The sequence below is a fragment of the Pseudopodoces humilis genome, chromosome 22 (genome assembly GCF_049639895.1).
Source record: "Pseudopodoces humilis isolate 2021_Gansu_Grassland_sample_001 chromosome 22, ASM4963989v1, whole genome shotgun sequence".
Taxonomy (NCBI): Eukaryota; Metazoa; Chordata; class Aves; order Passeriformes; family Paridae; genus Pseudopodoces; species Pseudopodoces humilis.
Genome location: NC_142221.1, coordinates 9,635,012 through 9,659,324, shown reverse-complemented (window position 1 = coordinate 9,659,324; position 24,313 = coordinate 9,635,012). Strand labels below are relative to the sequence as shown.

General features: G+C 58.0%; 1 protein-coding gene across 2 annotated transcripts in view; it reads right to left on the bottom strand.

The window, feature by feature from the left end:
• The window catches only part of RGS3 (regulator of G protein signaling 3), a 59,344-nt gene that overhangs the window by 9,688 nt on the left and 25,343 nt on the right, over positions 1–24,313 (bottom strand). For both annotated transcript variants that reach the window (XM_014256353.2, XM_005527154.3), the window contains 3 exons: positions 23,333–23,373; positions 15,533–15,655; positions 3,269–3,913 (listed from right to left, as the gene is read on the bottom strand). In XM_014256353.2, coding sequence (XP_014111828.1) covers positions 3,269–3,913; positions 15,533–15,655; positions 23,333–23,373 — 809 coding nt within the window. The remainder of the gene's footprint in view (positions 1–3,268; positions 3,914–15,532; positions 15,656–23,332; positions 23,374–24,313) is intronic.

Genomic DNA, 24,313 nt, shown 5'->3' with positions numbered 1-24,313 from the left:
TGGGAATGGGGCAGTGGGAATGGGGCAGTGGGAATTGGGCAGTGGGAATGGGGCAATGGGAATGGGGAAGTGGGAATGGGGCAGTGGGAATGGGGCAGTGGGAATGGGGAAGTGGGAATGGGGCAGTGGGAATGGGGAAGTGGGAATGGGACAGTGGGAATGGGGCAATGGGAATGGGGCAATGGGAATGGGGAAGTGGGAATGGGACAGTGGGAATGGGGCAGAGGGAAAGGGGAAGCGGGAATGGGGCAATGGGAATGAGGAAGTGGGAATGGGACAGTGGGAATGGGGAAGTGGGAATGGGGCAATGGGAATGGGACAGTGGGAATGGGACAGTGGGAATTGGGCAGTGGGAATGGGGCAATGGGAATGGGGCAGTGGGAATGGGGCAATGGGAATGGGACAGTGGGAATGGGGCAATGGGAATGGGGCAATGGGAATGGGGCAGTGGGAATGGGGAAGTGGGAATGGGGCAATGGGAATGGGGCAATGGGAATGGGACAGTGGGAATGGGGCAATGGGAATGGGGCAATGGGAATGGGGCAATGGGAATGGGGCAGTGGGAATGGGGAAGTGGGAATGGGGAAGTGGGAATGGGGCAATGGGAATGGGGAAGTGGGAATGGGACAGTGGGAATGGGGCAGTGGGAATGGGGAAGTGGGAATGGGGCAGTGGGAATGGGGAAGTGGGAATGGGGCAATGGGAATGGGGCAATGGGAATGGGGCAATGGCAATGGGGCAATGGGAATGGGGCAGTGGGAATGGGGCAATGGGAATGGGGCAATGGGAATGGGGCAATGGGAATGGGGCAGTGGGAATGGGGCAGTGGGAACGGGACAGTGGGAATGGGATGATGGGAACAGGGTGATGTGAGCAGGGAACAGTAGGAACACGCAGGGGTGCCCAGCAGAGCACATGGGCAGGGATTTAGGCTCCAGGCAGCCACAGCTGCTGCAGGCTTGCAACTGGGAGATGCAGAATGTGCAGCCCCCACGCTGCCCTCCCCACCAGCACAGGCTGCCCAATCCCTGCCCCAAAAATCCCAGTCTGATGTGCACCAGAACAGTCCAACGCAGGAGGAGCTCACCCAAAACATCCACCCAGCTGAGAGCTGGCAGTGCAGCTCCCCGGGGCACGGAGGGGATCGGGGGTGCCTGGCAGGACACACAGCCCGGCCCGGGCAGCGCTGCAGGGCTGTGGGGCTGTGGGGCTGTGGGGCTGTGGGGCTGTGTGGCTGTGGGGCTGCAGGGCTGTGGGGCTGTGGGGCTGTGGAGCTGCAGGGCTGTGGGGATGCAGGGCTGTGGGGCTGTGGAGCTGCAGGGCTGTGGGGATGCAGGGCTGTGGGGCTGTGGGGCTGTGGAGCTGCAGGGCTGTGGGGCTGTGGGGCTGTGGGGCTGTGGGGCTGTGGGGCTGTGGGGCTGTGGGGCTGTGGAGCTGCGGGGCTGTGGGGATGCAGGGCTGTGGGGCTGTGGGGCTGCGGGGCTGTGGGATGTGGGGCTGTGGGGCTGTGGGGCTGTGGGGATGCGGGGCTGTGGGGCTGCAGGGCTGTGGGGATGCAGGGCTGTGGGGCTGTGGGGCTGTGGGGCTGCAGGGCTGTGGGGCTGTGGGGCTGCGGGGCTGTGGGGATGCAGGGCTGTGGGGGCTGTGGGGCTGCGGGGCTGTGGGGCTGTGGGGCAGCAGGGCTGCGGGGCTGCAGGGCTGTGGGGCTGCAGGGCTGTGGGGCTGTGGGGCTGTGGGGCTGCGGGGCTGTGGGGCTGCAGGGCTGTGGGGCTGTGGGGCTGTGGGGATGCAGGGCTGTGGGGCTGTGGGGCTGTGGGGCTGCGGGGCTGTGGGGCTGTGGGGCTGCAGGGCTGTGGGGCTGTGGGGATGCAGGGCTGTGGGGCTGTGGGGCTGTGGGGCTGTGGGGATGCAGGGCTGTGGGGCTGCAGGGCTGTGGGGCTGCAGGGGCTGTGGGGCTGCAGGGGCTGTGGGGCTGTGGGGCTGCGGGGCTGCGGGGCTGTGGGGCTGCAGGGCTGTGGGGCGGGGGGGCTGTGGGGGTGCAGGGGTGTGGGGGCAGTGGGGCTGTGGGGCTGTGGGGCTGTGGGGCTGCAGGGCTGTGGGGCTGTGGGGCTGTGGGGCTGCACGGCTGTGGGGCTGTGTGGATGCAGGGCTGCAAGGTTGCAGGGTTGCAGGGCTGCAGGCTCAGGGCTGCAGGGCTGCAAGGTTGCAGGGTTGCAGGGTTGCAGAGCTGCAGGCTCAGAGTTGCAGAGCTGCAGGCTCAGGGTTGCAGGGCTGCAGGCTCAGGGTTGCAGGGCTGCAGGCTCAGGGTTGCAGGGCTGCAGGCTCAGGGTTGCAGGGCTGCAGGCTCAGAGCTGCACACACAGCGGCACTGTGAGCTCTCCTTTAGGGCACTGCTCACAGCAGCACTGACAGGACGCTCTCAGCCGGTGCTGACGCTGTCACCGCCTCTCTCCTGCATGTGACAGGCAGTGACACTGCCCCTGACACAGGGGTGGCTTTGCTTTATCGAGGATAGGGCAGGTCTGAACCCCCCATCTGCTCCCACACACAGTTATTGGCATCGGTCTCCAGGAGAGTTTGGACTTGTGGACAGCAGCCCCATCCCAGCAGTCTGGAACCCCGGGAAAGGCTCTCACCAGCTGGTCAGGGACTCTGAGCCCAAAAATTCCTCCAGGAAACAGCACCAGAGTGGCTTTTCAAGCAGCGTGGCAGGAAGAGGGTTAACCTAGCGTGGGTTTAACCCCAGGGTCTGCAGCAGCCTCTCCTGCCAAGGAGCCCACTGCTCTGGAGCAGAATGTGGCTCTGTGTGAGGTGTCCCAAGCAGCAGGACCTGAGCTGGGAACACAGCCCTGAGCCATGGGCTGTGGTGCTGTGCCGAGCACCAGAGCCCCCAGCAGCACCCAGAGCTGAGGCAGGGATGGAGCTGCTGGGGCAGAGCAGGGTGTGGGGCCGGGGGCCACTCTCAGCACCCTGCCAATGTCACCTGGGGAGAATGGGAACAGCAGAGCTTCCCATGAATGATCTCTGCACTGGCACCTCGTTCATGCATCGCAGCAGCCAGGGTCAGCTCTGTTCTGGGGGCTCAGGGAGCACTGCCCACTGCTCTGGGCAGCACCCCCGGGTGCTGAGCACCTCCCAGAGCTGGCTGCCAGGGGCAGGGACCCTCCTGACCGCTCACAAGGCAGCTTGGCCATGGTCACAGCGACAGGAGCCACGTGCCAGGACACCTCCACCCCAGGAGCTCCCCCAGCAGCCGTGGCTCACGTACCTTCCTGTGGCCCGAGAAGAGCAGCGTGAGCTGGTGGATGGAGCCGCCGTTCTTGACCAGCTCCTTCTTGAGGGTCCTGGGGGAGGGCAGTGCCCAGTGTGCGGCGGTGCCCTGGCTGTCGGGGCAGTGGAGGGTGCTGTCCGAGGTGAAGCAGTGGCCCTTGGCCTCCTGCAGGAGGCTGCCCTCGCTGTGGGTGCGGCGCCGCAGGGACCCCTGCACGCTCAGGGTGTAGCCGGGCTGCCCGCCCGACGTCTCGATCATGCTGCTGCGCTTCAGCTCGTTCCTGTCCAGGTACTGCTCGTCGCTGTCCTCCTCCTCGTCCTCCTCATCCTCATCTTCCTCCTCATCCTCCTCGTCGTCCTCGCCGTCCGTGGCGCTGCCTGCCGTGCCCGCCGCGCTCTGGCTGAAGGTGCTGTCGAGCCGCAGCTCGGGGATGACAAAGGCTGGCAGGGAGCTGGGCTGCTCCTCTCCCTTTGTGGTGGCCACCGGCTGCTTTTCCACCAGAAGAGGAGCCTGGGTGGCCCCCAGAGCGTCCCAGGGCTCGGCCAGAGCCGCTGCCTTGGCAGCCGGAGGGGCATCACCCACTGCTGCCTTCCCATCCTCCGAGTGCATCTGCCCCGGCTTCTCGGCGTCCGTCTCCAGCATCTGCCAGAGGAGAAGATAAAGGATGAAAGCAGAAACACCCCAAATCTCTCTGGCCACCTTCCTGAGGAGCCTTTCACCTCCTCACAGCCCACCTGCAAGGCTGGCACCGATATGAACAAGGCTAACAGTGCTCTGCTGGGGTGGGATGGCAGCGTCCCCACGTCCCCAGGTGGTGCCAAGCACCCATTGCTCTGTCAGCACCCAGTCCTGCTCCTGAGCCCTGCAACACCAGGTTCTCCCGGCTGGCAGGAGTGGGATGGTGGCACTCGGCTCCCTTCTCCAGCACCGGGGGCTTTTGAGCAACGCCAGGGTGCGGGCTGGGCTCCAGCAGCAGGGGCAGAGCCGGATCGGGATCCTCACCCCCGGAGCTGCTGCCCTGCAGGGATTTTCCCCGAGGGCTGCAGAGAAATCCAGCGGCTGCTCCAGCAGCTCTGGCCCCTCCTGCACCGCGTTATCAAATGCCAAAGGGAAGCGCCGGGCTCTGCCCATCCCTGGATTGCCCCGGCTCAGCCCGAGGCTCTGGGCAAGCCCTACAAAACCTGCCAGCCCCTGTCGGGGTTTTAAGCCTTTGGGGCTGGTTTTTCCAGGTTTCTTTGCAGCTGGGGAAGGCCTGAGCAAGCTCTGTCCTTTCAAAGGGAAAAGCCCAAGGGAAGAAATCTCCAAGGTTGTTTTTGTGAGCAGGGGGAGCCTGCCATGAGCCCTCCCCTGCCAGAGCGGGGTCCTGTGTGATTTTCCTAAGCCAAAGGGGCAAAATCAGCCCAGCAGGGAAAAAAATACCAAAAGAGAGAAAACAATCCTCTCTTTAGGAAGCAATTCCCTCCTACACAGATCCTGGGGCAGGGGCTATTCCACAGGCCCAGCCCCAGCTAACAGGTCACCCAGAATTTGGGCTGGAGCCCACATGTGTCCAGCTTGTGCCTTTCCTGCTTTATCACACCCAAAGGGTGTAGAAAAGAGAGCACCAGCTCTGTCCCAGCCAGCCTGGCTCGCCCCAGCAGCAATTCAGCATCACCTGAACTCCCCCAGTGAGCCTGAAGACAAAAATTCAGAGACCACAACGTGCTTGGTCCCTTCATGACATCACCCCGTCCATGAAATAGCTGGATTTGGTGTCAGGCACAAAGCAAATGCTCCTTTCACCCCATCCTTGGGGCTGTTCCACTCTCCCCACACAGCAATTCTGTGTAAGAAGGGAATGTTCCCAGCCCTGCCAGGCCAGGCTGCCATTTGCACCAGCCTGGGCCTCAATGATGCTGCTGATGTTTTATTTGTCTTACAATCACTGTCATCATTATCTCATGAAATAATTAGAGGAAAAACCCACACAGCCCTCGAGTCACTCCCCACAAAGCCCTCCCCCAGCACTGCCTATCTGCCCAGTCCTGCTCACATCTGATAAGGGCCTAGAAGGAAATGAACAGGCTTCTTTAAAATGAGAGACATTTGGGGATTAAATTAAATCCTTGCACTAATTCAATCAGAGCCTCTGCTGCGCTTCTCTGGCGTGGAGGGGATGAGCAGCAGCCTCACCATGAGCGAGGGTCGGCTCCATCTGGGGCTGAGAGCATCACCAGGGCTGTGAAATCCTGTCTGCACAGGGCTGAGCTCTGCTCAGCATCACCTGGGGTGGGGAGAGACGGGAGGAGAGGCAGCAATGCCATCACTGCCAGCCCACAGACCTGCTCCTGCCTGGAGGCACCGGGGACCTCATCAGCACAAAGCCAAGGTCACCTTGCTGACACGAGACCTCAGGGATGGGGATGAGACCAGGCTTCAGAGACCCACAGGATGGTTTGGTTGTAAAGCCCATCTTATCCCACCCCCTTCCAGCCCTCCTGGAGTGCCTCTGGGCCCTGGAAGGGGCTCTGAGCTCTCCCTGGAGCCTTTGAGCAGCTTTTCCAGTACCTGAGGGGGGCTGACACCTTCCCACCACTTCATGTGGCCGAGGGGCTGCTGGAGGAGGCAGCAGTGGAGGCAGTGCTGGGCTGAGGGAGGTGCTGTCCTTCCACCTCACAGCCTCACCCAAAACACCCCAGCAGCTCAGGAGCCAACATCTGCATCTCTCCATTCTCAATGCCTTGGTCTCACTGCTCTGGGTGTTCCTGACCTCCACCTGCAGATTTCCCCTTTTTTCACTGTCTGCATCTTCCCCTGCACTCAACAAATTGCTTTTGCCATTCCCAGCATCTGGGTTCCCTGTCTGCACCCAGGCAGGTCGAGGGGCTGAGGGGATTTACTCCATCCTCCCTGGAGGATTTCACACCTCACTCTTCCAGTTTCTATCTCAGACTGAGAGACCAAGGCAGCATTTCCTGAGAAGGGGAAGAGAAAGCAGAAGCAAGAGCTCCAAAGCCCAGGATGGCTCTCTGGGGTCATTTTAGGGAAGGAGGATGATAGGTCTGAAACCAGAGCAACAGCAAGAGAGTTCCTAAGAATGATTTCCTCACTGAATAAATACCAACACACTCCAAAGAAAAAGCCAACATTGCTCTTCCTGCACCAACATCCTCCAACCTTGCACCTGTTATCCACTCCCTGGCTTCTCTTTGTCTTCAAGGATCACTCACTACCTCAAAAATTAAGTTTTTCAAATTTTTCAAGTTTTATTGAAACAAAGACAGTGCAGAAGGACTGCAAACCCCTCTGCTCCTTGGTCTGTACCTCGAGCAGGTTTTTCTGAGTTGTTGCTCACATCCAGGACTGTTCCAGCTCAGCAGAGAAAATTTCAATGAGTGTCAGCACAACCTCAACTTCCCCAGCATTTCTTTAAATAATGTGGCCTTGCTGGTGAGCCACAGCTGGGAAAACCCCAGCCATGGAGACAGCAGAGCTGAGAGCTGAAGCCTGCCCTGCCCTTGCCCTGGTGCTGCCAGCTCTCCCACTGTGCCAGCACGTGTGGCATTCCCTGGAATCCCCAGCAAGGGGAGGTCAGGGATTTTTTTTAAATTCTTTTTTTTTTTTTTTTGAGGCTCTCAGCTTCCCATTTCAAAGCCTCTGCTCCTCTCAGTCATGGAGCCACTGTGGTTCAAGGAATGCCAGGCCACAGGGACATTTAACTGAGCCTTTCCTGGCTCCTGATGGGGATGCTCAGGTTTTCTCTCTCTTTTGTGGTGATGCTGAGGAAGAGGAGGCAAAACAGAGCTGAGAGAGCTGCCCTGCACCCAGGTACCTCCTCAGCCAAAACCAGGGACTGGGAAAAGCAGGGAAGTCCCTTCAGGCTGTTGGACATCAATGTGAGCAGGACAGTGAGGGATGTGCTGGTCCAGCTGTGGAAGAACCAATCTGTGGCTGTCCCTGGCCATGGCAGCTCCATCCTCCGTGTGTCCCACGGGGAACCTCTCTGGCCCCTGCTGCCCTTCCAAGGACCTTTGCTCCGAGATACCTCAGCTGCCCCCAAAGGCATTTAACCCCATGGGAATGAGACCAATTATCTCTGCAGGGTTATTGTGGGAGATGCAGACAGCAGAGGGTTCCTTGTGCTGGAGGCAGCACCCACCCCACATCAACTGGATTGCAGGAAAAGAGCACCTACATCATCCAGGGAAACATCAGCCTTTCCAAAGCAGGTTTTTCCTGAAGCAGAAGGAAAGTATTGGACAGTTTTGGTTCTTAGCATGGGACAAACTGCCCAGATCCACCAGATCAGAACCTTCTATCTGTGAAACGCTGTTCAGCACCTCAGGATTTAAAAAGTGACAACTAAGAACCAAGGAATCTTAAGAGGGAACAGCATCTAATGCACAGCACGGGGCTGAGGGGAAGAAAGCAAAGCCAGAAATGCAAAGCAGAAAAACCAAAACCTGAGAAAATCTTCACAAAGTCATTGTGAAAGTGCTCACGAGGATCATTCCCCGAGCTCTGCTCCTCACCCTCTGCGAGGACAACCAGAGCCCAGGGCTCGCTGCACAGCCACCCTCTCCCTGCTTCATTACTGCACAATGAATAATTGATCCCGAGCAATTAGTGCGACAGCAAAAGCACGGAACAGCAGGGCCAGCAGTGCCCGGGGCAGGGCAGTGAGGGTGGAGGCACAGATGGGAAATGGGGGGTGATGTCTGTCCCGCCCTAAACCCCTGGCCGTGGGCTGCCTCAGAGCCCTGGCAGGAGAAGGTCTCCTGGAGGAAGCACAGGAGGATCCCCTGGTCCCTGCACAAATCCCATTCCCCATCCCTGCGTTCCCAGCGCTCTCCCAGCCCCAGCCCTGCGCCGCTCCCGGAGCTCAGCGGGAAGCGGAGCCGGCGTTTACCCGAGGGCAGCAGCGAGGAGCCGGGCTGCAGGCTCAGCTCGGTGTCAGCACCTGCTGAAGGTGCCAGCTGCCCTCCCCACGCTGCCAGCAGGGACCCGACCCCGCCGCAGCCCCGCGCTGCCAGCCCCGAGCCGCAGCCGCTCCCAGCTCCGGATCCCAACCCATCCCCGACCCCGTGCCCTCCATCCCCAGACAGACTCCGAGCATGCCACGGCTGCAATACCGAGCTGAACCTGCTGGTTTGTCCCCAGTGCCGGTCCAGGGACGGTATACAAAAGGCTGCGATAGTCCCGGAGCTGAAAATCCGCATTGTGGGCACATTGCGATGCTGATCCCACAGAGAGAGGCAGCAGGTGCCGACGGCACAGCCCAAATTTGAGAGGGAACCTCAGAACATCCCGGCACTACAAATGCTCCTTTGCTCCTCCTGGATGCACCTTCCCAACCTCAATCCCCGGAGGCGGATGGGCTGTGCAGGAGGCGCAGCTTCCCAGGAGAGCGCAGGGAGCAGAGCAGGTGCCTTGGATCGCCAGGGACATCGGCGCTCCTGTGCCGCTCCCTCCGCCTGTGCCCGGCCCTGGGGCTGCAATCTCTGCTTGTAAAACCTACCAAAAGCGGGCTCTCAGCTGCATCCCCCGGGCAGAGCGAGCGCGGTCCCCGGTGGCCCCGCCATGTGCCCGCGGCTGCGGCGGGCGCGGCGCTCCGGCTCTGCCCCTGCCGTAATTAATGTCCGTGTCAAGCGGCTCCTGAAACCGCCCCAGCCTCTTCCACACGCGGCTCCCTCGTGCCCCTCGTGCTATTTCTGGCTCTGGCGGCTGTCCCTGGAGGGGCTGTTACCCGCTGACAGCCGCTGTGCCCCAAGGAAAGGCCGTGCATCACCACCCTGCGCTCCCTTCTCCTGCCCCGTCCTGCCCCCGGGCGACACCGAGCGCGGACATCCCGGTGCTTCCCGCTTGAGGAAATCCTGCTGCAAGCTCGCTGTTCGTGGGGGGGTTTCCCCCAAACTGTTTTCTGTGGCAAAGTGACGGCTCTGAAGCGGGGAATGCTCTGCCCTTTGCATCTCAACCCCTGTGAGCAGCTTGACCCTAATGGGTAGGGACAGGGAGAATAAACAGGCAGGATGATGGATGGTGTCCATCCAGGGAACAGCCACTCGTGACCATCTGCCCCTCCTCTTCTCCTGCAAGGCCAGGGCCCTCTCGTGACACCCCCACGCACACCGGGCTGGGGACCTGACTGCCTTGGCCGGGCATTTCTCCTCCTGGGATTACACTTCACTGACCGAGACAGACAAGTTGCTCCTGCTCTCGCTGGACACAGAGCTGAGCTCAGCTCCACCTTGTCACCATGGACAGCAGTGACATGGCACAGCCACCCCCCAGCTGGGCTCACTGCCGTCCTGCCTGCACTGCTGAAGGGAGCTGGGCCTGCTGGGGGTTGTGCTTGTTCCCTCTCTGAGGCCACCTGGCTGGCTGCAGCTCTGTGGGACACAGGATGTCACCACACTGGGGGTACCTGGATGTTCCTGAGACTTAGAGCAGCCCCAGCCTGAGGGTCCCTGGCCCCTCACAGTGAGGAATGACCCAGCCACCACCCCAGCCTGCCCACACCCACTGCTCTGTGCCATTGTGATGGGGACACAGCTCCTGAGCCGGGCTCCAGCGGCTGCCTGCTCATCACCGCAGGGTGAGTGCTGGAGCTGTGAGATGATGTCTGGGTCATAAATATCCCTGGCAGTAAAAATCCAGAGTGGTGGGAAAGAGGGAGGAAGGAGCAGATCCTGTCCCTGCCATTCAGCCCTCAGCACCCTTTCCCTTCAGTGCTGCTCAGGAATCTCTGCAGCACTATGGGGAGGGACAGAGCTCTGTCCCCTGGGCAGGATGAAGGAGGTGACAACCAGAGCCTGCTGCATTCAGCCACTGCAGATCCACTGGAAGGACTCATCCCAACATCACTTACACAGGACCACGAGGCTGGTGCTGGAAGCTGTTCCTGCTGCCAGCAGAGATCACTGGAAGGAAAGATCCACTGAGAGGAGAGGACCTGGCAGAGTAGCTCTGCTGTGACTGCCAGAGCCACACACAGGAGAAAGGAATCCCAAATGGTCCCAAACCCAACACTGGTGGCTCCAAAGCCACACACAGCCCTCCCTGCAGGGGTCTGGAGGCCTTGCCCTGCTGCTGCATCAGGAAGGTGCTCGTTCCAGGGCAGGACACCAATCCTTGTGGAGGGCCAGGGTGCCACGGGGGCAGGATGAAGCTGTGCCTACCAGTCCCACACCACTCTGGGCATCACCACCCAAAGCCCCCTGGAATTTTGAACAGATCCTTTGACTCTGCAGAGATATCAGGGTTTGGGTAACTTCTGCAAGGAGTTAATTGAGCTTGACTCCAGAGGCTGCCCAGAAACACGCTCACAGTCCCCTGCCATGCTCGGAGGGAAGAGAAGGAGCAGCCACCCGAGGCAGGAGGTGTTTGGGCACAGGAGAGCAGGACTCCAGCCTGGCAGGCTGCAACAAAGCCCTTCCAGCACCTTCATTAAATCACACAGCGCTGGCTCCGAGCACTCAGTCTGTGCCTCTGACCACCCTGTACAAATGATCTCACACCGCTCAACCCCCCCGGCTGCCGGCGCCGCTCCTGCCGGCACTTTCCTTCTTACCAGCCCTTCTGGGGATCAGCCAGGAACAGCTTTCCAGGGTTTAAAACTGCCTCTGGCCATGATGGAAGTGTTGGCAGCTGCTCATGCCCAGCTCCAACCCCGAGTCTTCCTGCTGGGGTGGGGATGTGGGGCTGAGGGGATGCAGGGGTGAGCTCTGTCCTCACTCAGAGAGGACTAGCATCTCTGGTCCCACAGCCTCACAAATCCATGGAGCCTTTGGCTGTCCTGAGTAATGAGTTTTCCCAGTCCAGGGCAAGAGCCGGGCCGTGCTCCCTGGTGTGGAACAGTGGCACGAGACTTTGTTTTGGTTTTGTGACCTGGCTGCACGTCCTGCCAGCTGATGCTTTAACCCTCATTGGGGCAGAATCACCCTCAGAGTTTCTCCCCTGTTTGAGCCCCCTGACAACACAATTATGTGCTCAGAGGGCAGGTTCAGGTTGGCCCTCCAGGTGCTGCTGTGATGTGCTCAGCCCTGCGCGGCCTCTCCTGAAGATCCAGGTTTCCTGGCACAGACAGGGTAGCATCTTCCCAGCCCAAAATGGAAAGGCCCAAAACAAAATAAGAAGGTACAAGATCCTCCCCTCCCTCCCCATCGAGGAGCTGATGATGCTCTGACCAAACTGCTGTGAGTGAAGCAGCTGCTCAGAGAGCCAGGGAGGAACGGGGCTGTGCACAGCCTCACCCCAGCGCCGGTGCCTGACTGTGCAAGGTGTACCCGCGGTGTGAGGAGAAGGGAGCTGGGGCAGGGGGTGCCAAGGAGCAGGGACTGTGGAGGGACAGTGCCTGGGATGCTCGGGATGAGGAAGAGGAGGCTGGGGATGGGACAGGAGTGGGGTGACCCACACCGAAGGTGCCCGGCGGAGCCGGGCTGTCCCCGCAGCCCTCCCACCCCACCGGCCCCGCTTCCAATCAGCCCCATCACACACCGCTTTCACCGACAGCTCGTTTACTCGCACTCTGTAAATAAGTGAGAGAACCAGCCCTGCCCTTCCTGAGCAGAGGGACGGCCAGGAAGGGGCCGGCCGGTCCCACCGCCCGCTCCTTCCCAGCACCGGAGCCAGCGCTGCCGGGAGGGGCCGGGGTCATCCACGCCTGCTCCCAGCCAGGCTCGGGAAAGTGCTGAGCATCCACCACCTCCCTCGGGAAACAAGGGGAGCACCCGTCCTGGACTCCCAAAGTCCACGCCACCGAGTGTCCGTAATTATTTAGCTTAAGGATAATCTGCATCTTTCAGATACAGCCAGTCATCATCTCCGAGGTAATCTCAGGTCACGGAGCCAGAAGGGAAGAGTAATCAGCCGTTCTGAGTGTGGAAGACACAAAGAAACAAGCAGTGAGAATCAGTCGGTGGCAGCAGGTCTGTTACACACAGGGGGCTGTGCTGTGGAGCTTTTCCCTGGCAGCCAAAGCAGCTGGAGCAGCTCCAGCCCCTGTGCCCTGTCCTGCCCCTGCCCTGCTTTGGCCTCTCTTCAGCCAGGCTGAATTACCCCGAGCTGCTGCAGCAATGTCAGGGCAGCCCAGCACTGATGGTCAGCACCCGAGCTGGGTTTAACTCAGTTAATGCACAAAGCTGCTCCTCTATAATCACATTGCCACGGCTGTGGTTCCTGGCAGCCCTAGCCAACCTCCAGGCTCCACACAGCCCCGCTGGGAAAGGTTTGCTGCCAAGCTGGCTCACCCTGGGGATGTCAAACAGGGGTTTGCTCGGCACAGGACAGGGAGCAGCATCCCCCAGCACACCTGGACACAAGGGTGAGAGGGGTGAGGATCTGCAGATGGAGAAAATACCCACAGAGGAATTCCTGGGAGCTGCTGCAGCTGGCAGGGTGGCTTTGCAGTTCAGGGAAGTTCAGCCAAGTCTCACAGTGGCAGCAGAGCCCCATTTGCACCACATCTCCCGGACACTGGGGACAGAGAGCTGGACCACAACAGCAGCCACACCATCCCCAGAGCTCCTCCTGCACTGACTGTGGCAGGAAAAGCCCACTGGGAGCAGGGCTGGACTATCACAGCTGCATCCCTCATGGATTTCTCTTCCTCCATCTCCAGAAGCAGATGCTGCATTTGCTCCAGTCCCCCAGAAATCAACAGCTTTGCTCCCAAACCAGCTCTGAAAGCAGCAGTGCCAAGGCAGCCCCTGCAGGGCTCCTGGCCTGACACCATCCTCCCCGGGGACACCGCCAGAGGCACTGCCAGAGGCAGGGACAGCTCTGCAGAGGTGTCCCTGAGCCACAGGAACCTTCCTGCCCTTAGTGCTGCCCTACCCAGGCAGAGCTCAGGGGGACCTTGAAAACAGGAGGTATCACCCCAAAGCCCAAAATCCGTCTGATCTCTGCACAGCTTGAAGGTTGCCACTGGTGGCAGCCATGGGGGCTCCTGAGGAGCTGCTCTGTTCTCATTGTTCCTTTTCCTGGCTCCAGCACTGGCACCTGGCACAGCTCTGCTGGCACCCAGGCTGTGCTGGCCCTTCCTTCCCACCCCACATCCCCTTGGCCAGACTGTGGCCACAGCAAAACAAGCTGCCTCTTGCTGAGCTGGAGTAGTTTTGAAGGCTTTGCAAATCAGATTCATGGCCAGGCTGATATTTCCAGCTTAATTTGTTTGTTCACAGAGCACAGACACTGGGTTTTTTTCCCTAAATAGCCCTAGTATCAAATGACTGGTGAGCCAAGCTAATGGATCAGTTCTCCCTTACCAGAAGCAGCTGATTTTCCCAGCTCTTGCCTCCCACTGCTCTGGCATCCCCAGAGAGCTCTGTCCTGACAAACCAGCCTGAACACAGCCCCAGCTGCAGCTCTGCCAGGTCAGGCTCCTGCCCAGCCCTGTGTGCCCACCCTGCCCCAGGCACCCTCCCCTGTCCCCTTGGGAGCTCCTTCCCCACCTGCTCCTTCCTGCATTTCACACCAGGTTTACTTTAAAATTGCATCCTGGGCACTTTACACCTTGTTGGGATGGGCATGGTGCTATAAACTCAATTTAAAATGCTTGGTAGTTGCTGTCACGCTCCTTTTCTCCCTCCTCCCACACCCCACCAGTGGGACTTCCATTAGCTTTGGCAAGCCAAGAAAACCTCCTTTGTCACAGGTTCGGATGGTTCTCCACAGCACTCAAAGAGATTTTGGCTACTGAGGCACAGAAAAGCCTTTGAAAGACGTGTGACGTCTTCTGGAGTACTTTTTCACCTGCCCAGTGGCCGGGCTCCTTCCACAGCTCAGGGAGCAGATGCTCCAGGGCTTTGCTCTGAGCCACAACCACGAACAGTCTGGGCTGGGGAGGGCAAACAGCACCACCCCCTGAAAGCCCAGCCAGCCCAGAGCTCCTGTCATGATGGAGTGATGCCACCAAGATGTCCCTTTGTAGGACCCGGTGGAGATGCTCGGATTGGAAACGTCCCTGCAGAGCTTCACCCTGGGTGCTCCCCAGCCTGTGGCAGGGTTCAGCTGAGCACAGAGCCACATCAGCAGCCCCATGCCATGGATTCCAGCAGGGTCCCCGTGGCTGGGCACGGCGTTGTGCCACCGAGATGCACCACAGGACAGCAGGAGCGGCCGAGTGCCGTCACCTCTGTGAATCAGCTGCCCGGGGCTGTTTGCAGAGTGAGAGCTTTGGTTGGTAACCAGGTTCTCAGGCTTTGTGTGCTGCTGTTGCTATTTTAGTCTGCCTGAAATGTGCAGGAAAGGGAACCTGGAGGCTCTGTCTCCCGCGGAGATGTTTGTGCTGACCCAGTTTGGGAGGCTGCAGAGCCACGGCCACGTCTCCCTGCTCCAGGACCGGGCAGCGCCGGCTCCGGCCGTGCTGCGGCTCCAAGGACACCTGCCCTGGAACCAGGCACCCACACAGGGACTGAGACATGGGCCAGGAGCTGCCCCACCACCCTGCACCAGCCAAGGGAGGGATTCCAGGGGTTTTATCCCCAAAATCCCCATCTGCAGCACTTAGAGCTCTTCAGACACTCAGCACTGGGTTTTCTCTTCTCCCAGAGCAGCGTCACTCACCAACAACCCAAACCCAGCCCCCGGGACACAAGATGTCCCAGCAGAGACTGCCACTGTCCCAGAGAGCTCCGTGGGGCAGCCCCAGCCCCAGGGGAGGTGGATGAGGGTGTTCATTACAGCCCCACAGAGCCCCAGAGCCCTGCACACACACAAATCTCTGCCAGAGCTGCTGAGACAGCGCTCCCAGGCCAGGCTGGAGCTGCTCAGTGTGGGAAAAGTGCCGGGGCTGCCTCGCTGGGCATGAAAAACAGCACTCCCCAAATGACCCCTCTGTGCTTTGAGGACACCTGTGGGGTCAGGATCAAACACCTGAGCCCACCCAAGGGCACAGAAGGGGCAAATCTCTGTCCCACTGCTCCCGTGACCATTTCATCAGCACCCAGAGCACACAGCTCGAAGCTCTCCCTCTGCTCCCAGCCCTGCCCCAGAGGTGAGCTCTCAGAGCAGACTGGCCACGGGGTTGCAGAGCCTCAGCTGTCCAAACATCCAAGCAGAGATGCTGGGAGGTGTCAGCCCAGCCTGCCTCAGCTCCAGCCAGCGGAAGCAAATGCAGCCTCTGATCCCCAGGCAGGGCAGGAAGCTGCAGACACAGCAGTGCCTGAATACAAACTCACTCCTCACCTGGCAAACAAACAGCCTCCTGCACAGGCAGGAGCATCACTGAGCAAAGCCTCACATTCCGCGCTGGAATTCCCAGCTCCCGCGCCACTCTCTTACCTTGCTCTCCGTAGGAGCCGCTGCCGGATGCTGCTGCTTGGTGATGTTCTCAGCCAGACACCAGCAGATCCTCTTCTTCTGCTCCTGGGAGTAAGCCTCCAAACTTAATAAGCACTCCGACTTCTGACGTAAAGGAAGCAGGGAGAAGGTCATTAGCTGTGTGTCGCAGGCCCTGCCTGGGTTTGCAAACTCCTTGCTCCCCACACACCACGGCACACCAGGGGAGAGCTCACACCTGTGGCCTGTGGCCTTTTCCAGGAGAGGAAAAGAGACTGGAAATCAGCTCCTGCAGAGCCAGGGAGAGTGGTGCAGGGGAGCTGACTGTGCAACAGGGGCAGAGCACATCAGTCCTGCACCCTGTGCCACTGCAGGGGAAACCGAGGGTGGAAATTGCTCTTTGCCATATGCAAACATTAGTGAGGCACCAGAGCATGAACTGGTGAGAACAGGAGCCTTTGGGCTGGCTGGGGCTGGGAGGAAGAGTTCAGGGAAGCTCCAGAGCAGCCTCCCCGTCCTGCTCCTCACTTAACACACACCAGGATGAATTTGGGATAAAATTCCAGAGCAGCCTCTCCCTCCTGCTCCTCACTTAACACACACCAGGATGAATCTGGGGATGAAGCTCCAGCTCTGGTCCCACACTGTCTGTTAGCAACATGCAGCAAGGAAGGAATTAAGAGAAATGATGGGAAGTCATCCCAGCTGAGCCCACCTCCTCTTGTGCCCTTCCCTGCACACATCTTCTGTTGTCTCGGACAGGTTTTGTTTGGGCCAAATCTCACTCACTTAAGGAACTTTCTGACCAAGTTCTCTCAGCAGCTTTCTCCCAGCCCTTCAGCTGCTTCTCTCTCATGCTAAAAATGAAGAACTAACTTCTGCTGTCTGCTGGGATTTTGCACCTTTCACTTTATAAAGGGTCCAGAAATGCCCAAGGTTGGATCATCTCCTTATGTGGCCAGATGGGAAAAGAAAAAAAAATAAAATAGAAGCACAACTTTAGGACAGACTGCAAAGAAAGGAAAAAGAGTTGTTCACTAAGGGCCATAAAAAAACCCTTTTCTTTTCCCCTAGAATTTCCTTCCAGAAGGGCAGGTCCCCAACAGTTGTTTTTTCCCAAAAAGGTCAGAGAGAACCTGCAGCTTCGTGACCCCAGAGACATAACACAGCCAGAAGGGGAAATGCTCTTTAGTCACACCATTTAAATCACTGTTTGCATTGGATGGGAATTCATTCATGCTTCATCCAAAATCCTCTAAAGTGGTAAATAAACCCAGCTCCCACATCATCTCCTGGGAAAGAGGGCTCTGGTTCAGTCCTTTGGCCCTACGAGACTTGCATGAAAGAGAAAGTTTGAGCTTTCTTATGCCTGGACATCCCCACTCTTATTCCTACAGGCTTGAACACTGAAAATTCCTTCTCAGGCTTCCTGAGCACAGTCAGAGTGAGCAGAGGTTTGGGATTCAGGGACAGGAGGTGGCAGGGCTCCCCCTTGTCCCCAGATCCTGGGTGGCAGTGATGCTCTGAGCATTCCTGGAGCGTCACAGTGAGTTTTTCCCATCCTGGATGTCCCAGTCTCCCCCAGTCCCACACCAGCAGGTCACCAGGCTGGACCTCTGTGCCACCCACTCATCCCTGGGAATTCATTCCCACTTTCAGAGGAGAGGATGAGCGCCCATTTGCTGGGATGGAATCCAGGCTGGCATTTCCCTGCCCCACACTTGTGGTCAGAAGAGAACAGAGCAAGAACTCAGCCCCAGCTGTGGGGAGCCCACCCTGGTGCTGTGGCTGCTGTACACTCCCAGCCCTGCCAGGCTCCTGTGATTCCCCTGGAGCGAGGCTTAAAGCAATTCCAAGGACATCTCACATCCCCTGGCTGTGAGCACACAGAGCTCACCTAGCCCTGCCCTGAGCCCCTCTCTGATTCAATTACAGCCCATCTCCTTGATTGGATTTAGCACACAGCGATGCTCAGCTCCCACTGAGCTGGGAGCAAAGTGCTCCTCTGCTCCCTCCTGCTCCCCCTCAGCTGCTGCAGCTCCCTGACCTCGGCCACCCAGCAATTCCACAGCCAGGAGAGCAGCTTTCCCTCTGCTGCAGAGCTCAGGGAAAGGGATCCACCCCAGGTGTGTCCCAGGTATTGTGGGCAAGGCTGAGGGGGAACATGAACAGCCAAAATTGCATTTATCCAACATGTACATATTTAATTATCACTTTGTTCCTCCACAGTGACATTTAACCTCTCCCAAGCACATTCCCCAAGGAAAGAGCTCTGGTTTTCCCTCTTCCATCAACCTGCTCTCCCAAAAACTTTCACCTGGATTGGGGAAAGCCATAGGGGCACCCACAGCTGCCTCCAAAGCCAGGCAGAGTTCTTTGGGGTGCAGGCAGATGAAGGGCTGTGTGTTAGCTGAGATAAATTCATGGCACATGTCCCTGGTCCCTGCTGGGCACGGAGCTGCCGCAGGGGGAGGCTGGGGAAGGGGCACAGGGAGCTGCCCCAGGAGCTGGGAACGGCCTCCCCGTTATTGTTTTCCTTCAGGGAGGCTGCTGCTGGGCCTGCCAATATTTACAGAGAGAAAACAGGGTTTAATCTCACAGTGCTGGGAAAGGAGGATGCAGATGGCGTGAAGGGGGAGTTTGCCACCAGATAAAGGCAGCGACTGAAGCGGCTGCCAGGGCCTTTCTGCCTGCCTTCCCCCAGGGACAAACACGTTATTGTGGGTGCTCAGGAGCCCCTGGTGAGCCCACAGCTCCACTGTGGCCCCCACACTGCCCAAGGGAGGGCAGGAAAACACAGCAGGTACTTCAGAGAATGAGCCAAGCTAGCCAACACCAGCCCCAAACAGCCCCTGCTCCAAGCAAGGATTATCTGCAGGAAAATGCTCCAAGGGAGCAGCTCCCCCAAGCTGACCCAGCCCCACGGCAGCCAGGTGAGAGGTCTGGCCATGCACAGCTCCTGACCACCCCAGCAGACAGCACACAAGGAGGGCCTGGGGCTCTGTAACCCATAAATCATGAGAGGAGCTCCCAGAGAATGAGAGCATCACAGGAGGAGCCCCCAGACCCTCCACACCCTGCAGACACCCCCTGTGTGTAGGGCCCTGTGCTGGGGCTCTGTGTGACACTGCAAAGCTGAGAAAGCTCAGGAATAAGGAGCCAGATGAGTCTGACACCTCTGGTGCCCTGAGCTCAGTGCCCAGCAGAGCCCAGGGCTGTTCTCTCACTGCTGGCTGTGCGAGGGACACGTTCCCAGGCTGGGAGGGGGGGGTCATGTCACACAATCCCAGAATGGTTCGGGGTGGAAGGGACCTTAAACTCATCCAGCCCCACCCCTGCCATGGCAGGGACACCTGCCACTGTCCCAGGCTGCTCCAATCCTCATCCAGCCTGGCCTTGGGCACTGCCAGGGATCCAGGGGCAGCCCCAGCTGCTCTGGGCCATCTCCTCCCACAGATGCAGGGCTCTGCTCCTTGTCTGGGCTCCTCTCTGCACAGGGTTGATGGCAGGGTGGTTTGGGGACAGGGCTCCCAGCCCAGCCCAGCCCTGCCAGCCCCTGGCCTCCAACGCTCCGGGTGTTGGGCCGTGGCCAAGGCCAGCAGAGATCCCAGAGGGGAAGTACCTCGGAAACTGCTCCAGACTACAATGGCTCCAAACCACAGAGCAAACCTTCACAAGGAGAAACAGCCAGCCCTGAGAATATCCTGTGCACAAAACACGGGCAGCTGCCGCCTGCTGACTTCATGCACCACCAACCAAGGGCTGCTGAGAAAGTTCTGTTGGCTCCCGTGCTGGGGGCACTGGGGGGACCACAGCTCTTCCTGTGCTTCTGGTGATGCCCATAAAACAAACCCTGGCAGTAAAGCAGGGGCCCTGACAGAGCTGGGGTGCCAGGGATGCTGCAGGAGAGGATGTGCATGGAGATAACACTGGCAGGACACAGCAATCTCTGCATGGCTCTGCTGTGGGTCGTGTTTTTGGGAGCACTGATGATGGCACGGCCTGGGGGATGCCCACAGGGTGTGGATGCCAAGGTGCTGGAAGTGTTCAAGGCCAGGCTGGACAGGAGCCTGAAGAGCCTGACCTAGGGAGTGACATCCTGGCCATGGCAGGGGTGGAACAAGATGAGCTTTAAGGTCCCTTCCAACCCAAACCATTCTGTTATCCTGTTAAACCTCCAGGAGGAAAATCAGCCTGAAGAACCTTTTCCACCTGCTGTGGAGCAGCCAGGGGGGGACACAGGGCTGTTTCCCCAGGCCAGACAGTTGTCCTGAAGTGGCTCATCAGGTAAAAGCCTTCACAAGAAGCCCTGAGAGGAGCCAGGCACGGAGCTCCTGCTGCAAACACCACTCTGGCAGAGAGAGCAGGGCCAGCACTGCAAACATCCTTTCCTCTCAGGGAAAACAGCCCAGAGCTGAGTGGCCCCAGCAACACCAAGCTCACTCACCCAGGGCCAGCACAGCTGCCCTGTGCCCAGGCTCTGGCTGATGCCAGCCTGAGGCTCCTGCTACTGGTGTCACTCGACATCTGAGCCAGGGAAACGCCCTGGGCAGAGCAGGTGCAGCTCAGAACCTGTCAGCACTGCCCAGCAGCCTGGCCACCAACTCCAGAGCCACTGCCATGGGTGCTTCAGCTCCAGGGACATCCCAGGAGACAGCCTGGACAGGGGGACATTTCTGCAGCTGGAATTTGGGATGCTGGGTTGGGCAGTCCCAGAGCACCCTCAGCACCTGGGGCAATGTGCACATGGTTTGTGTCACTGCATCCTCCAGAGGGGCTTTTCCAAAGGCTGGCATTGCTCTAACGTTGTCTCACTGCACCTGCAGCTTGGGCTGCTCAGCAGCACCCAGAGAAATGCAGGGGCTGGGACCTGGTGGCCTTTGGAGGGAGGAAAATGGAAAGCTCAGTTCAGGAAAGAGTTAAGGTGCTGCTGTGAGTGTGACATGGCAGAGGGACTGAGTGTCCAGCTCTCACGTGAGCTGGGTGACTCAAGGCTTGGGGAACCTCTCTGGCATCCCAGCAATGAGCCACGGAGGAAACAGAGGAAATGTCAGAGAGCAGGAAAGGATTTTTCATCTGGTAACATCTCCTGGCCAGCAGCAGCAGAATGGCTGGAGCCAAGGGAGTCCCCCCTTCCACTGAGCAGGACTGGCAAGGGAGCAAGGAAGGCAGAGGTGCACAATTCTGTCCTCTCAGAACGCTCATACCACAAAACTGGTGAGAGCCAGGAGTGTGCAGACTCTACCTCAAGTCCTTGGATGGATCCCAGCCCTTGCAGCCTTGCCTGCAGTGCCTTCTCCTCCACAGCCCAGGGGATCCTTCCCCCTGTGCCCATCAGACAAATCACAGCCACAAACCTGACAATCTCTTGTCCTATTGTGAATGAGAGGAAATTGAGAAACAATTCCAACAGAGCACACAGCCCATTTCCCAGACAAAGGCTCATCTCCACTCCTTTCTCACTAAACAAATTCCCCTCAGTTGTTCACTTGGTCACGTAGGTTTGCTGTCACCCCCTGCCCAGCCCCTTTGCCCTCTTCCCTATCACCAAAACATCTGCCCAAGTGCCCTCTAGGTCTGCCAAAACAGTGCCCAAAATGCTCCTTGCAAACTCTCCTGATGACGTTTCCAGAACAGCCAGCTCCAAAATTACCCAGGTACATAAAATCTGCCATGTCCCAGAGTGTCCCTGAGACTTGGCCCCTGTGCCATCAGTAAATTGCTTTTCCCAGCACTCAGATTTGCTGTTTGGAACAGCAGAACCTGGGCTCTCCCTGCCTCCTCCCTTTGGGACAATGCCACATCCCAAAGGGCATTCAATGAGCAGCGCTGATCCCAGCAGGAGCAGAGAACTCTTTGGGAAAGGAACGCTCCTGTGGAATAATCTGGGACATGGATGGAGACAAGCACATCACCCAGGCCACAGCATTGCTGCAATCCATTTGTCCAAAGCATTCCCTTGGCAGCAGCTGAGGGTGGCAGCAGGAGCAGGGGCCACAGGGACCCTCTGGTGCAGGGATGTGTCCACACAGAACCAGAGCAGCTGTGGCTGCCCCATCCCTGCAAGGCCCTGCTCTGGTGATGGCATCCCTGGCCATGGGAGGGGTGGGACAAGATGATCTTTAAACCTTCCAACCCAACCCAGTCTGGGATTCTCTGACGGGGCAAGGTGGGGACATTTCTCTGGCGTTTGTCCAGAGGCTCTCCCGTGCATGTCCAAGGCAAAGCCAGCTCAGGCACAGATTCACAGCACCAATTTGCTCAGCTCTGGATGAGTGCTCACCACAGCAGCACAAGGAGCTGCTGCTGGAAGGATTTTCTGTTGGAGCAGTTTCCCAAGACAAACTCTGGTGTCTGCAGACGAAAACTTCCAGGGGGAAAAAAAGATCAAATTTGCCATTTGCTTTTCAAAGGAAAAACTTACTGAGCTGTTTGGTTTTAAGTCGATTTGGTCTGAATATGTTGGGTTTGAATCAAACACTTGTAACAATGCATTAAACCCCTGACCTGCAGTTTCCTGTCAGCAGGATATTTCCAGAGCAGGGAAGGGTGTGAATTCAGCACACTCACAGCTCCACATGGCTCCCTGTGAGGCTGCCCATTCCCAGCAGACAGCAAACCCTTCCTTCTGACAGCTCTTACACATCCCACGAGGTGTGTGTGTCCTGCAGGGAATGGTGTGGGATGGGGAAAATGCAGACAAACTCCCACAAATCCCAAATCCTGTGGGGTGCAGAAATGTGGGTCCACACTGAATCCCAGAATCCCAGACTGGTTTGGGTTAGAAGGGACCTTAAAGCTCATCCCATTCCACCCCCTGCCATGGCAGGGACACCTTCCACCATCCCAAGTTGCTCCAAGCCCTGTCCAACACTTGTTCACTGCCAGGGATGGGGCAGCCACAGCTTCCCTGGGCTCCCTGCACTTATTGCAGTGCTCAAATCTGCCAGAAACTGTCACAGGCAGGGGCTGTTCAAACTGTGCTCTTTGAAAGAACAGAGGAGACAAGGAAGGAGCAGGAGGGCAGGAACAAGAGAGGATGAGGATTCTGCAGTGAGTCGTGCCCTGGCCCAGCTCCAGCCACTCAAGGTGAACAACTTCCATGCTGAGCATTTGCACCCGACTTTCACAATGGTTCTTTATTCCAATGTTTGCCTTTCTCCTCTGTGCCCTGGGGAGCTTTCCCAGACCCACCTTTCCACCTCGGAAAATACAAGGACTTTACACAGTAAAGTCACTGGAAAAGGGAAAAAACCCACAGCTTTCAATGATTAGGGAGGTGCAGTGTGAACCAATTTTGCAGAGTCCTTTACTTGACAAAAGGGACTGAGCCAATGTCTGGGTGACCCCAAATCTGGTTACAGCACTTAGCTACATGTGGGTTCAGAGCTGTGATTCTGTCTTTCAGACTGGGCTTCCTTATTTTATTTGAGGGCTCCAAACCTGGATGTTTGAAGACAAGAAAAGCAAGGTGCCTAAAAATAATGACAAAACATTTGGCAAAGAAATCTGCCCCCAGGGGAAAGAATCCTAAGAAAAAATAAAAGTGAAATGTCTCAAGGAAGATCCACAGGGAGAAGGAGAAAAGAAACCTGTCCTAGTGCTGCCCAAGTTCCTTTTAGCAGATTCTTATTCATATATTCTACAGCCATTACATTTCTTTTCCAGGCTTCTGGCAAATTCATTTAAAGGGAAGTTAAAATCAGCTTTTTCAGTGCCCCTTGCCCCAGAAGAAAGGATCAGAGCTGTCAGTACCTGTGCAGCTCTCACTGGAAAGCTAAAGTGGAAAACAGCACCACTCACCTCTGCCAGGTAAAGGATGCAGAACTTGCGATCTTCTGAACCTGCAGAGAAGAAAAACCAGGATCAGAGCGAAGCTGCAGCTGCATCTCTGCAAGTGGAGCCACTGGCAGAGGAACTGGCTAAGAGACAGCACTGAATGGATGTTTGTTGTTGTCCCCAGTACCAGGCTGTGACCTGGGTGATGTATGTGGCATCTGCTGGGGCTGGGCACAGGCAGGATCCTGGATTTCCTTCTCTTCCTGATGTGCTGTGGTGGGGCCTGGCTTGGCTTCCAGAGTAATGTGAACTGTGCCTGTGCCATCCACAAGCCCTGGGTGCTCCCCAGCATCCCAAGAAAGGACAAAAGGCCCATAAATCCCCTCTTGGCCCTTGAGCACCCTGGAGCTGCACAGAGCAGCAGGCTGGGATGTCAAGGCCAGTGACACAGCACATGAGAAGCCCTTGTTTGCAGGATCCCAGCTGGGGATGGGGTTCCCAGCATGGGGGGGATAAAGGAATCTCCTCTCTGTCCCAAAGCTGAGCGCACCCGCCCGGAGGGGAACCAGGATCCCGGAGCGTGGAAATTCCCACAGTGTGTGGTGAGGAAGCCAGCCCTGTGTCACTGGAACCTTGGCTGGCGTGGTGCTCATCAGCCTGCTGCTGCTGCTGCCTTGTAAAGCAGGAAGAGAGAGCATTGTGAAGCAGATCAGACTGATTTGCTTTCGCACAGAGCAGCAAGCGGCAGGAACAGGAAACAGCACAATGGCCCTGAGCGCACCGGAGATGTCTCAATTGTTGGAGGCAGCCACACGCCTGTTCCTATTCATGTGCCATTCAGTCACTCAGGAGAGCAGCAGCAAACCCCTGCCAAAAGGGACAGACATCTTCTTGCTCTCTCCCCCCGCCTCTGGAGCAGGAGGGCTGGAGCTGCAGCTGTGCTGGGTCAGTGCTGGGGGCTCCATCTCCTCTGGACAGCCTCAGGAACCTATTCCAGACACGATC